This window comes from Glandiceps talaboti, chromosome 17 (genome assembly GCF_964340395.1).
Source record: "Glandiceps talaboti chromosome 17, keGlaTala1.1, whole genome shotgun sequence".
Taxonomy (NCBI): Eukaryota; Metazoa; Hemichordata; class Enteropneusta; family Spengelidae; genus Glandiceps; species Glandiceps talaboti.
Window position 1 is genome coordinate 21609709 of NC_135565.1, and position 12900 is coordinate 21622608.

Below are 12900 nucleotides of genomic sequence, written 5' to 3' on the forward strand. Positions count from 1 at the left end.
ACATACATACATACATACATACACACACATACATACATACATACATACATACATACATGCATACACACACATACATGCACATACATACATACATACATACATACATAAACATATACATATTTCTTGTATATTCTGGTTTGCGAGAATAGTTTGCCTGAGCTTTCAATTTTCCTCAAGCGTAATACAAGTGAAGCATTGATTGTGAAAATAGCCTATGATGATCACGACATAATACATCATGTTTGTAAACAGAACACAATGCATTTTATTTGGGCATGCGTACTACATAACTAGCCTTTAACAGAGAATCACCAATCTTAAACTGTTATAAATCATACACTTAGTGAAAAAGTAAATTCTAACATTTGATTGCATCATTCATCACTGTCTGGTTTTATTTGTTCATAGAAATAAAAAGGTCTAATATTTCATAATTCCAGATGCTCCTAAGTTTATTATCCGTATTTAGATTTCCATATCGGGAATCATTAAAAGACAATAATTGTTTTGAATTCATCTATATCACATTTAGTATGTCTGGTTTTTTACATAACATCAAGCTCGTTAAAAGTTGTGATAGAAGTCCTGTTTGTTTTATCATTAGAATGCATATGCTTTACTTTTTGTGGGTTTGTTTTATATCGTTGCATTTCCGCGAGCTGACGAAATGTTAGATACCATATCATTGTATCTCTGTGGACAAATAAACAACCGAATATTACGTAAAATTTTAGAGTTTACTTTTTCTTTGGCGAAGGATCTTCAATGAAACGATTGTTCAATATTCGTCTGATACGGATGTCAGGCTGACGTCATATATAAACAACAACAACAACAACAACAACAACAACAACAACAACACAAGACCAATGTTTCAGTACCATGTTATACTCCCTTTATTTGTGGCTATTGTACGTAAAATTGGTTTCATATATTTGTTGTCGTTTGATTTCATGATATTTGTGAATGTGTGATAAGTTCTGTTTTCTTGGTGGCTGAGGTGAATATCTTGTGTTCGAATTTCCGCAGAGAAGAAGCATGCCAGAATGAAATAAAACTCGTCATATTCTTCCATTTTGTTCCAATATTTACATATCCTTTCATTTACATCTATATTCGCCTTCCTTTCACACATGCCAGTTGATCTAATACGTGCTATAGTTGAAATAAGGTATTTCTCTGGTAAATCAGTAATATATTTCTCTGGTAAATCAGTAATATATTTCTCTGGTTCTATAAGTGACTTAACACATTAGTTTGTCCTCTCCTACATTTCTATGTCATTTCTTGTATGCTACCTCAACAACTCTGGGAACAAATATGACAAAAAATACTCTTGGCTGCCCATAAATCCTTTGATATGATCAGTTCTCGCCTGTTCTTTACGTAGAAAGTTCAACTCAGTGAGAGCACTGCCTGTTGGCCTAAACGAAAAGTGTAATGTAAACATTACATTCTGCCTACGTTTCCATCGAACTAAAATAACTAAATACAGACGGGTTGACAGACAGACAGACAGACAGACAGACAGACAGACAGACAGACAGACAGACAGACAGACATATTTTCCCATTCCTAGTATTTAGCATTATGTTATTTTCTGACATTTCCTACAGAAATGAGATCCCAGACATTTAGATAAGTAAAACGAAGTAAACGTTCGTGCTATTCCAAAATACGGAGTAGGACCTCGAAACAAAAGACGCCTGATTTCGGGTGGGTTTTAGTTTTATAAATTAGGTAGCTTCCCCAAAGATTTCTTTAGTCAGGAGACTTACTGGATGCTGTACCTTGGGCGTTAGGGGAACGAGTAGCCTTAAAATTTCGTAGCCGACTTCTCTACTTTCATTGTCCAACCAAACTGCACTGGCAAGCCCGTCTGTTTAGATCGATAAATGTTGTTTGTAAATGTTATACGAATTGGGAGTAGTATAGCGAATGACGAGTATATGTTTAATGCGATGAAAAGAAACTGAGTTTATAGAGTATATAAATTTCCCAAAGTACCAAATTACTGTTCTGTATTACTATTTTGGTTCATAATAAACTTGACGTTGTTAGTCTGGACATACTTGTTGTGTTTTTTTGTCTTAATGAATATAATTCATGTGCGTTCCAGTTAAGTTGCATATATATATATATATATATAAATATACGTTTTTGACTTGGACTCACATGGCTGTTTGATGGTTGGATGAGAGATATGAGAACGTCTACCGGTGTGTGAATAGCACATTCGGGGGCTGAGTACGACACTAGAATCACCCGATCGATGTCCTAGCATAACCTTCTTTGTTTATCACGAGAGGGCGACATTGACAGGATAACTTTGGATTTGAATAGTATACCTTCATGACCGTGCATTAACAAGTCCTAAAATAATATCACACCTTTGTTTGTTTACGTTATTAATGAAGAATATATATCAATGTAAAGTCTATCCACATATGATGAAAACCAACAATAGCTAAATCACCAATCACGTGACTAGTAAATGACATCCACGGCCGATTCACCTGCAACATTTTCAATCTCACATATGCCATCACATGTACCAAATGTCACCAAATTATATATATTGGAGAAACGATATGACTCAAAGAACATTTGTACACTATCAAAGACACTTTAAACGCACATCATTTCAATCAATCGAATAATATCAATCACTTTTATTTCATTGATTTACTGCAGATTTGACAAAACAAGGAAAAAATTAGAACTTCAAATCATAGAAAATCAGGGTACACTTTCACCGCACGGGATAAACAGAAATGATTGGTAATTTTATTTCAATTATATTCCCCTCACCATCACCTTTCCCGTAACATTTGTACTTGTTCAAGTAATTTGCCGCCCTTTTTATCACGTGATTTTCCCACTTATTTTTGTCAGTAGTTATACTCACTTTGACAATACATTTTCATATTGATTACTAATGGTTCTTATAGGTAGTTCTCTGGTATTCCAACTACAAAAACGGGTTTAATTGTGAAGTATATATATGATAGAGAGATGTTATCAGAGAAGTTTAGTAGACACGGATATTCTGATATGAAGTGGTGACAAAAAATGGGAAAATGATAAAAATCCCGTTTTGTGAAAAAGGCCATAGTCAAATTTAACTTATAGTATTTTCCCTATGTTATCAGTCTTCACAGTAGACACTTTTTGGTGAGATTGGATAAGAAACAGTCTGCAAACTATATCTGAAAGGTCATCAGTTTATGAAAGGTCATCAGTTTATCTGAAAACCTGTCAATTTTAGACAATAACAAAAACAAATTTTTAATCCCCAAAACTTGGCCCTTTTTTGACGCTGAACCAACTTTATTTCTTGTTTTGCCTAGTTACCTTTCAGAATAAAGGTTGCCATTTTGTATTGTGTACATATGTGCTGTTGAAAAGTGGACCACAGTTACACACTGGACTACTTCATTTCACCTGAGGTAAATTTCCCTCATATTCAAAATTTTTTCAATTCTCTCAAACTATGAAAACTTCAATTTGGTCCTTTTGAAATAATTACAGAACGTTGGAGGTCATTATTTTGTTTTAAATGAAACGTGTGCAGTAACCACAGATTTTGTTATCGATTTTAAACTGAGAACAGGTTGGAGCAAAGTATCAACCAACAGTTTCCACGGTTTATTTGTGAGTAATATTGTACGTTACAATAAGTCCACCTAATTAAACACTTTATGATTTTGTTAATTATCACAAAATTAATCACATTTCAATGAATGTATTCCTACTTGTCATCATGCCTTGTTTTTTAATCATTGATATTTTATTCGGTTGCTAGTAAAATTTCTTAAAATCAACTCCGAATTTCTTGCAGTTCTTCTGTTCGTATTCTTCAAACGCCTCATTCTGTGCAACAGTGAACCAAGCTTTCCAATCACCAACAACACCTGGGAATGGGAAAAACAAATAGTTACAAATCCGTACTTTTAATCTCCTTGCTACTCTATGGCACTTGAAGTATTTATCAGTATTTTAAAGTGAAAAAAAAGCTATCCAGTATTGTATAGCTCCTACAGTCTATTGAAGTACATGTACTAGTACTTTATCCAGTCTATATCTGTAGGCTGATTTTGTCGACATAGACGAAGGAGAGAAATTCCTGTGTCTATTTACAAACTAAATACATAACTAGGTCGGTGCGTTGAGATGTATTGAAGTATATACATTATTACTTTACACTTCAAGATTACTACAGAATACGTACCCATAATACGAGAAAGAGCTCACATTTTGACTTACGCGCCCCCATCCCCTGTCGTACCCCCACCTCTGCGAGTGACGATGCCCCCCCCCCCCCCCAAACGAAACTAGGTTTATATAACCAGTGCCGTTGTACCTTCAGAAGTACGAAAGAATAATCTGGATATAGAAATTATAAATCCGAACTGCTGAAATATTGCGTCTAAATATATACATTGTAATTTCTTCAGCAAGCAAGGAAGAGAAGAAGAGAAGTGAATCTGTTAATTGCAGACAGAATGTAGTCTATGGGGCACCTAGCTTTCACCTCAATCGAGTTGAGTGCAAGTTTGTATGTTGTAGCATAGGTGAGACAGTAATATTACCTTTACGCTGCCAGTGTCTTTCCTCACGTAAAAAGACGTCCCTCTGTTCAATCGTCTTCATCATTTCTTTCATGTTCTTAAAATCAGTGTGATCAATAACCTTCTGACGTTGTTCCGGTGTCAGTTTAACGCCCAGAAACTTGGCAACTAGATCAGTAGTTCCAGCTCGGTCCTGCAGAGCAATGTGAGACAACATGATTACCCATGATGCATTGTCAAGCGCCCATCACGTGACCACATTTTGGTCAATAAGATTCCAATAAATCCTTGATGACCTTGACTTCTTCTGTACTTGAAAGTCGCACAAAAATCGAACAATTCTGATAATGAATGGGTTAAAAAAAATTCTTCAAAATGATAGTTTCATGCGGTGCAAAATAAATGGTAGCAAAAATAAAAACATGTTTTATTAGTATTATATAACATATATATATGAATATCATTAATGGAAGTACCTTTTTGATATCTTCAAATTTCAAATGAAGAAAGTTATCCTGGCATTTGTATTTCTCCCATTCTGCAGTGTGCTCGTACCAGTTACCGTAAACCACTGAAAATGAGACAAGAAAAGGAAAAGAAAGTTAATGTCTGTTTGTTTAAGTGTTATTTGTTATTAGAGAAAATGGTTGAGTTGCAACTTGTGGCCATGAAACTTAATAGTGATATTTGGCCTACTTCCCTATCTACTGGTTGGCGTTTAGATGGATGGATGGATGGATGGATTGGTTCGTTGGTTCGTTTGTCTCTCTTCAAGGTCTATGGTTTGTTGATTTGGTTTTGTTGGTTGGTTGGTTGGTTGGTTGGTTGGTTGGTTGGTTGGTTAGTTAGTTATTTCGGGGATACTTTATTGGTTTAGTTGAAAGGGTGGGCGTTTAGGTTTGTTGGTGGGTGAGTGTGCTGGTTAATTGGGTCGATGGATTGGTTTGGTTGGTTGGTTGCTTGGTTGGCTGGTTGGTTGCTTGGTTGGCCGTTTGGTTGTACGGGTTGGCTGGTAGTTTGATTGGTGAGCGGTTCCTGTTATAGTCATGTGTATGTATTTGCAATCTTACCCTGTCCGTCGTCCATGAATCTATCAACGAAGTGATCCCACTCACAAGGGTCAAGGAACTTTACAGTCCCGTGCCAGTTAAGAAGAGACACTGCGCAGTCTCGGGGATTTCTGGACACCCAAATCATCTGCCAACGAAAAGAGAATATTTGCAATCAATCTTTCATATTTCTTTAGTTGCCGTGCTCTCATTTCGTCATGTTTCTATCGAACTGAAACTTTAGCCACGTGTTTTCTCGAGATCATATTACTGTGAATTGTCACGTGAAACAGTGCTTAGCTGTTTCCAACGTCTCTGAGACTATTATTTGTTTGTTACTAATTCAATACAAATTAAAATATATCACAATTACAAATAAATAATATCAAATAACATAGTTCTGCGTAAAATCATACAAATTTATTATGCTGCCAAGAGCGTGATAATTTTCATATTCAAATCATAATTAAGGTCAAATTGGTGCATTCCTGTATGTACCCCTTTTGCAATGTCTGACTTGGTGACGAGGGACGGTGCAAACCAGAGAAAGGGCGCCACCAAACAAGCAAAATTGCATTTCTTTTCTTTTTTTCCATCTTTCATACCTTCGGTTTCTTGGTGAAGACCTGTGGTGGCATCATGTCTGGAAACAGATGAGTTTGTATTTGACGAGGTGATGGCCAGGTAGAAACTTTCTTATATGTCCCTACTTCAATTCCTGGTGCCGGACCTAACTCAATTAGGTTGATTTTGTCCTCCATCTTTTTATGCTTGACCGTGTCGACATCGCCTCTGTGTAGAATAGCGTCCACTATTTCCAGAATGAAAGTGGTCCCTGCCAAGGAAAACAATAACACATTTCAAACATGTGTTCATAATTATTACACAATCATCGTTAATGTATGCTAACATCAGTATATATACTAGTATTATTTTTAGTTTACAATGGGTTTCTCCCCAAAACATGTGATTGCGATTTCAGTGTGTTTCGGCACACTGTCATTCACGCACAGCAGATACGTTTAAAAACTTCAAAATATGCCGAAAGACGGAAAGTTTCAAAGATTCTCGAGACATGTGGCATGGATTTTTATCATCGAAATCTTTCCACAACGTCTCAAAATTTTGAGTTCACAAATATATAACAACGGATGGGTACTTTAAATACACACACAAAAAAAGCACGAGTTGCCGACCCCGGTGGTATCAGTCTCAGTTGTTAGAAATTTCACGGAAAAGGGGGTGTTTTCGTCGGCCATCTAGGTTCGTGGAATCGTAAAAAGGGATACTTTTTCAGATCACCCTCTGAGAATAGGATTAGGATGCCCTTTTTCTTTTCTCTCTCTCGGAAGAAACCTCCCGACGACGGCCCGGTGACAAAGGTCTATTCAAACATTAGGGCAAACAGTGTACGTGCAGTGTATGGATTACGTGCCCTTAAAGGTAAAACCTCCAGGATTTCGGAAATGGGGAAGGGGGTGCATGCAGTGATATTCTCCCAGATTCACTAAACAAAATGGGGTGTTTTTCATTGAAATATCCCGGGAAAGGAGTACATTTGAAATTTCACTAACAAGCTGGGTAGCCACCCATCCAGGGACTGCCACCACCGAGTTGCCGACATAGTTGTACCACTGTATGTCTCTCTTACCATGGCTTAATTACAACTACGATTGAATTGCGTCATTTTTGACAATTGCCTTAACAAATACAATTGCCTTAACAAATACAAATGCTTGCTTAGGCACGCGGGTCATTCACATCGAGATGCAACAGTTCAACGAAAAAAGTTGTAATAAGAAGTATTTTCTAGTTCTAAAAACAATCTCAACAGAAATGAAGAGAAGTACAAATGAAAGCTACGAAATCGTCAACTGTTAGTCCCTATTTATCAATTAAATGTTTAAAAATGAAAATCAAGCCCAGGATATGGCTAATAAGGTTTCTGGGTTTCAACTTGAAAACTACGAATTTAACGAAAGTAAAAATCGATGGTTAACAACAGTACGTACTGATAGGAGGGATGGAATATTTATATATATAGTATGCATTGGGATATCTGAAATGAAAAAACATGAAAGCATTGCACTAAAAAAACTGCCGACCTGATTCTCAGTCGAATGAAAGCTTTAAAAAAATACCATTGGTGTTCAAGTATATTCTCTTTAATTATTAGCACTTTCAATCAATCACGCATCACACCATACTTAGCCTAGCTTTTACAGTACAACTATTCGACATTTTTGATTGACCAACTGTCACGTGATTATACAATATGTTGTCAGGATCCAAACAATTACCATGCCTTGCAAAAATATCCATATGATTGTGAACACAGACAGACAGACAGACAGACAGACAGACAGACAGACAGGCAGGCAGACAGACAGACAGACAGACAGACAGACAGACAGACAGACAGACAGACAGACGGACGGACGGACGGACGGACGGTCGGTCGGACGGACGGACGGAGGGACGGACGGAGGGACGGAGGGACGGACAGACAGACAGACAGACAGACAGACAGACAGACAGACAGGCAGGCAGACAGGCAGACAGACAGACAGACAGACAGACAGACAGGCAGACAGACAGACAGACAGACAGACAGACAGACAGACAGACAGACAGACAGACAGACAGACAGACAGACAGACAGACAGACAGACAGACAGACTACTGAGAGTTTTAGAGATCCCAATTAGACAATCCAACTAATCATCGTGAGTGATACAGTTTATATATCTTTTACGTTCTGAAGCTAATATAGTGAAATAAAATAATGGATTTAATTTGCAAACATATATTGGTGAAAGGTCGTAGTCTTTTCAGTCGCCATCTATTGAATACTCATCACTACCTATCCTTGGAGACCTTTGACAAATTGTGGTCGTAAACCATTCCACGAGGGCGTTACTCACGTGCGTGGCGTTTACTTGCTATTCGGACTATTTTCGTCCCCTCGTTTTAGAAAACAACAAAGAAACTGTGCATTGAGGTGTAGAGACTGTGCCATAGTACACCAGGTCATTCCTGTAGCTTGTGCTGCTTGAGAATTTAACTTTGTATAGTACATGACAGCCTCGTAAAAGCCACTTGCCCTTACTACGGTACGGCAACAGTAAAACTTTCCCTCATGGTATTAAAGTTAAACAAATTGCTTAGTTTGCGACAATGATGTCAGTTACCTGGCTACAGAAACTCTTTCCATTTTTTCTGTTTATGGCTACTTATTAAAATCCTAACAACAGGCGGCTCATAACATTTTGAACGATCAGCAACACAATCATGTATCAAAATGTCGGTGTGTGTTTTAGTGTGAGAACTATGGTGATATTTTTTTCTTAAATTGTAATTTTGACCATAAATCAACAATCATGATGTAAGATAATCACTACGAAGCTCATTTCACATGTCGCATTTCGTGTGTGTGTGTGTGTCGGATAATAGGGAATAGTCGAAGAACGTGTGTACAAACTATACTTACAGGAGGGCTGTGTACAAACTGTTTACAAATTCTTATCTTGGGGAGGGGCGGTGTACAAACCACAATATTAGGAGGGTTGTGAACACACTAGAACAGACGGCGGTGTGATGGAAATAGATCCTGACTGCTGCCTGTCGTACGTCCAGTTTCCAGAGATGGGTCGAAAAGATGAATTAAATTAATCGACTTATACATGCATAATTTATATCGTTTAACTATGATCCAATCCCAGGGATAAACTCAAATCACAAGTCACCAAATGAACATACATACATACATACATACATACATACATACATACATACATACATACATACATACATACATACATACATACATACATAAAGTCGTTGTGTGCCTGGGTAGAAGCCAGTAACAACTGCCGAGAAGATTCGAGTCTAAAGACCACATTGACCAGTCATATTAACATTCACATAACACCAACACAATGTTAAAGATCAGAGAAAAATAACCCACTGTGGGTTATTTTTACGCCAGTACACGATGAAAAAGGCGCCATGAGTACTAAGTGAAAGTTGTCAAGTCTGGCCTCACAAAGTACGACGAAAATATTATATGGTCGAGCTACCTGTAATTTTGACAGTCGGCGTAAAATGAAACATCGTAGGTTTATGTCAGCTTAGATAGTACCATGTGTACCGTGGCACCAAATACATAGCATACCTTTCATGATCACGAATAAAACATTTATTTCGACTCATTCGTTTGCAAGGAGTGAATTCTACAGGTAAGTTGAGGGTACGACTCGCTTGGTTACACAAGAAAAATGTTTACACAAACGCTTTGATAAAACCGTGGTGATAAATTTTAGAGCACTTTGTTTGGTGCATTGAATGGTGGAAGGGATAAGATGTCTCACACCACTTGTCTGAGTAAAACAAATCTACTAACACTGAAAAAATGAAGCTGACCAGTTAAAAATGAATAGCTAATGTACACAATGACAATGATGAGATCGATTATGAAGATTGACACCATAGAAAACGATTAACCTGAAATTGAAAACTGTTGATTCGACAATAATCTTTCGAACGTTTCGGCTACTGTTACATTGTATCTTCTGGTGGAACATTGTTACATTTCCATTGCGTTGGACAGGTGTCCTCAAAAAAGATTAAAATGTAACAATTGTAATCAATTTTTTGTAGAGCCAGGTGATTAAGATCACAATGCTAGTAAAATTTATGTTGAAGCACAAACAAAGTTCTGTTTCAGTTACAGTGGCTTCTATTGTATATGTTACAAACTCAATCATATTTTGACTTGTCATTTGTTCTGTCCTTGTTTACACCCTTTAATTTAATTGAAGCAAGGTCAAGGTTGTTTATTCGTGTATAAATTGACGTGTTGTTTGACAAAGAACTTCAAATCACTGTAAAAAGTCTGTATATTTATCCTTCCTATAATATGACAGAAAGCGCCTTCAAAAATTTGATTTTTTTATGTCAAGTCAACTGCATACTTCATGTTATTGACTCCTCTATTTTAAAAATTTAGTTTGTTTCATGTTTCTCTCTCAAAAGGTTTAATATTTCTTTTGCGAAATTTCGAAAAGCGGATTTCCGAACTTTCGGTTGAGATGTCCGGCCCCTCTACACGAGGGAATCTACCAAACTACATCTTGGTCCATAGCAGAGGTTATGTACATGTACAGATAATTGGTAAATAAGATCTTGATTCACACTGTGGTGTTATACCCCTAAATACAGTGACGGTAAGCTATCGGGGATACCTAGTAATTAATATATGGAGTTTGCGACTAATTTTGTTTAGATATTTTCTTTCGGTATGACAAAAAAACACCGTTTATTGTGTGGTAAAGGCCACGTCTAAACATTAACAAAGCACAGTTTCTCTGCAGTTTTCTCAGGTGAAGGTCATGTCATGAAGTCAAACCACAATAACAAAGAGAAACAGACACACATTGTACCATAGTAGTATATACAGTGTATGTTCATGCCTCATGAAGCCTGACTGTCTGTCTGTCTGTCTGTCTGTCTGTCTGCCTGCCTGTCTGTCTGTCACGGTCTCTACCGACGTCCAATAAGACAATAGACACACGGGTGGAGAGTCTATGATTAGACGTGGTCTTTTAGCAAAATGTTACACCTGTCAATAAGAAAACTAAATTTTTACTGTATTGTTCCTTGTAACTTGAAGAGTGGTGCGCAGTTGTCAAAATACATACTTGCGTGTCTTGGGCTAAACCCAGCTCGTAACTAGACGAATAAAACTGTCCTCGGGCAGACATTTACATGATTTACGAAAGAGCTTTGCTGCAGGTGAACAAAGTTACATAAAATATACTAGAATCAACACATTTGCTGCAGGTGAACATAACTACACTAAAATGTATCAAATTTAAGTTGTTAATCGGAGCTTGGGATGAGTGAGAGTGATAGTAACTATAGTATGGCAATGGGTTGTCTGCAGACAAATAAAAAACACTTCACACACTAGATATGCATATCTGAGTAGAGTTGACCTTTGACCTCAATGAAAGTCATATAGTACAGGTGTAACGGCTAAGATATATGATATGTGTACTTAGGACATTTTTTATGATGAGACCACGCAAGATGTACATACTTTCTGCATGAATTACACTTTCAATACACGGTCTATATATTTGACCTTTGACACCCCGTCAGTACGGTGCATGAGAGAAATATAAACGTTGTCACTTTATGCCAACTTTACACGGTTTCATCGATACAGATGGGTTTTTTTTTGTGATTCCGTTTTAAAATTGAGCTCAAATACTTCAACAAATTTAGATCAAACTAGAATTTAGGTCAAAAACTTTTGGCAGAAAAGTGTTAAACGAGATTAACATCAGAGAACTATTTACAGGTGATTATACAATGTAGGTGATCATGATACAAACATGAGACCAAGGCGTCATGAGCAGATATAAATGTAGTTGTTCAGATTTTTAACGTGAAATGGTTACACACTTGCGCGCACACACACACATACACACACACACACACACACATACATACATACATACATACATACATACATACATACATACATACATACATACATACATACACACACACTCGTACAAATAAACGTACAGCAGAAAAAGTGGAACTACAAAAGTACTGGTAAAATAAGCTAGGCGCTTTAACGAACGTTGAATGGTATATGGCATATTCTCTGTAACCAAATAACCTTTACATTGTAAATAGCTGCTTGACTAAACACCGTACACGTAGCCCACTCACCTGCCTTTGCCCAGGTAATCACAAACACGTCGTCATCTCTGACTTCGAAGTCTTTGAGAGCATCGATGCTGTCTCCATTCATACATGTCGGCATTAATCTGTCTTTTCTGCCTTGGTAATAGTACGTCTTTGAGAACGGAGGCTCTAAAGTCTCGGAGCACTTCGTGGCTGATTTAGACATTTTGCGCAGATGATAGGAAAACTTGTTAGTCGAGTGTGTGTACAGTACAAGTGGGTGCGCCGACGAGTGATTTTAACTACCTGCACAACAGCGTCTTTTTCTCTAATGGGTCAAATGTATGAGACCAGTGGATTTTTATAGTCTTCACTTGAAGTGACCCATTTACAAATGAACAATAAAAAATTTCCCGCTCAGTTGAATTGGTGACGTGAACCTAGTGATTTTATTCAAAATGTAAAAGTGATACAAACAGGTCAGGATTTCAATCAAATCTGACAAAGTATATATTAGTAGTATTTTACCACACCTCGACCAGCGTGTGGTCATGAAGGGGCGTACAAATGTACATAAGTAT

The 12900-nt window shown here is 37.2% G+C and overlaps 1 protein-coding gene across 1 annotated transcript; it reads right to left on the reverse strand.

Annotated features, from left to right (window-relative positions):
* Positions 1-2685: 2685 nt before the first annotated feature.
* Positions 2686-12634, reverse strand: LOC144448405 (sulfotransferase 1A1-like). Its single transcript, XM_078138639.1, has 6 exons — positions 12365-12634; positions 6226-6455; positions 5642-5768; positions 5048-5142; positions 4593-4764; positions 2686-3914 (listed from the first exon to the last, which is right to left on the reverse strand). The coding sequence occupies exons 1-6, from the start codon at positions 12543-12545 to the stop codon at positions 3802-3804; spliced, it is 918 nt and encodes a 305-aa protein (XP_077994765.1). The 5' UTR covers positions 12546-12634; the 3' UTR covers positions 2686-3801.
* Positions 12635-12900: the final 266 nt, after the last annotated feature.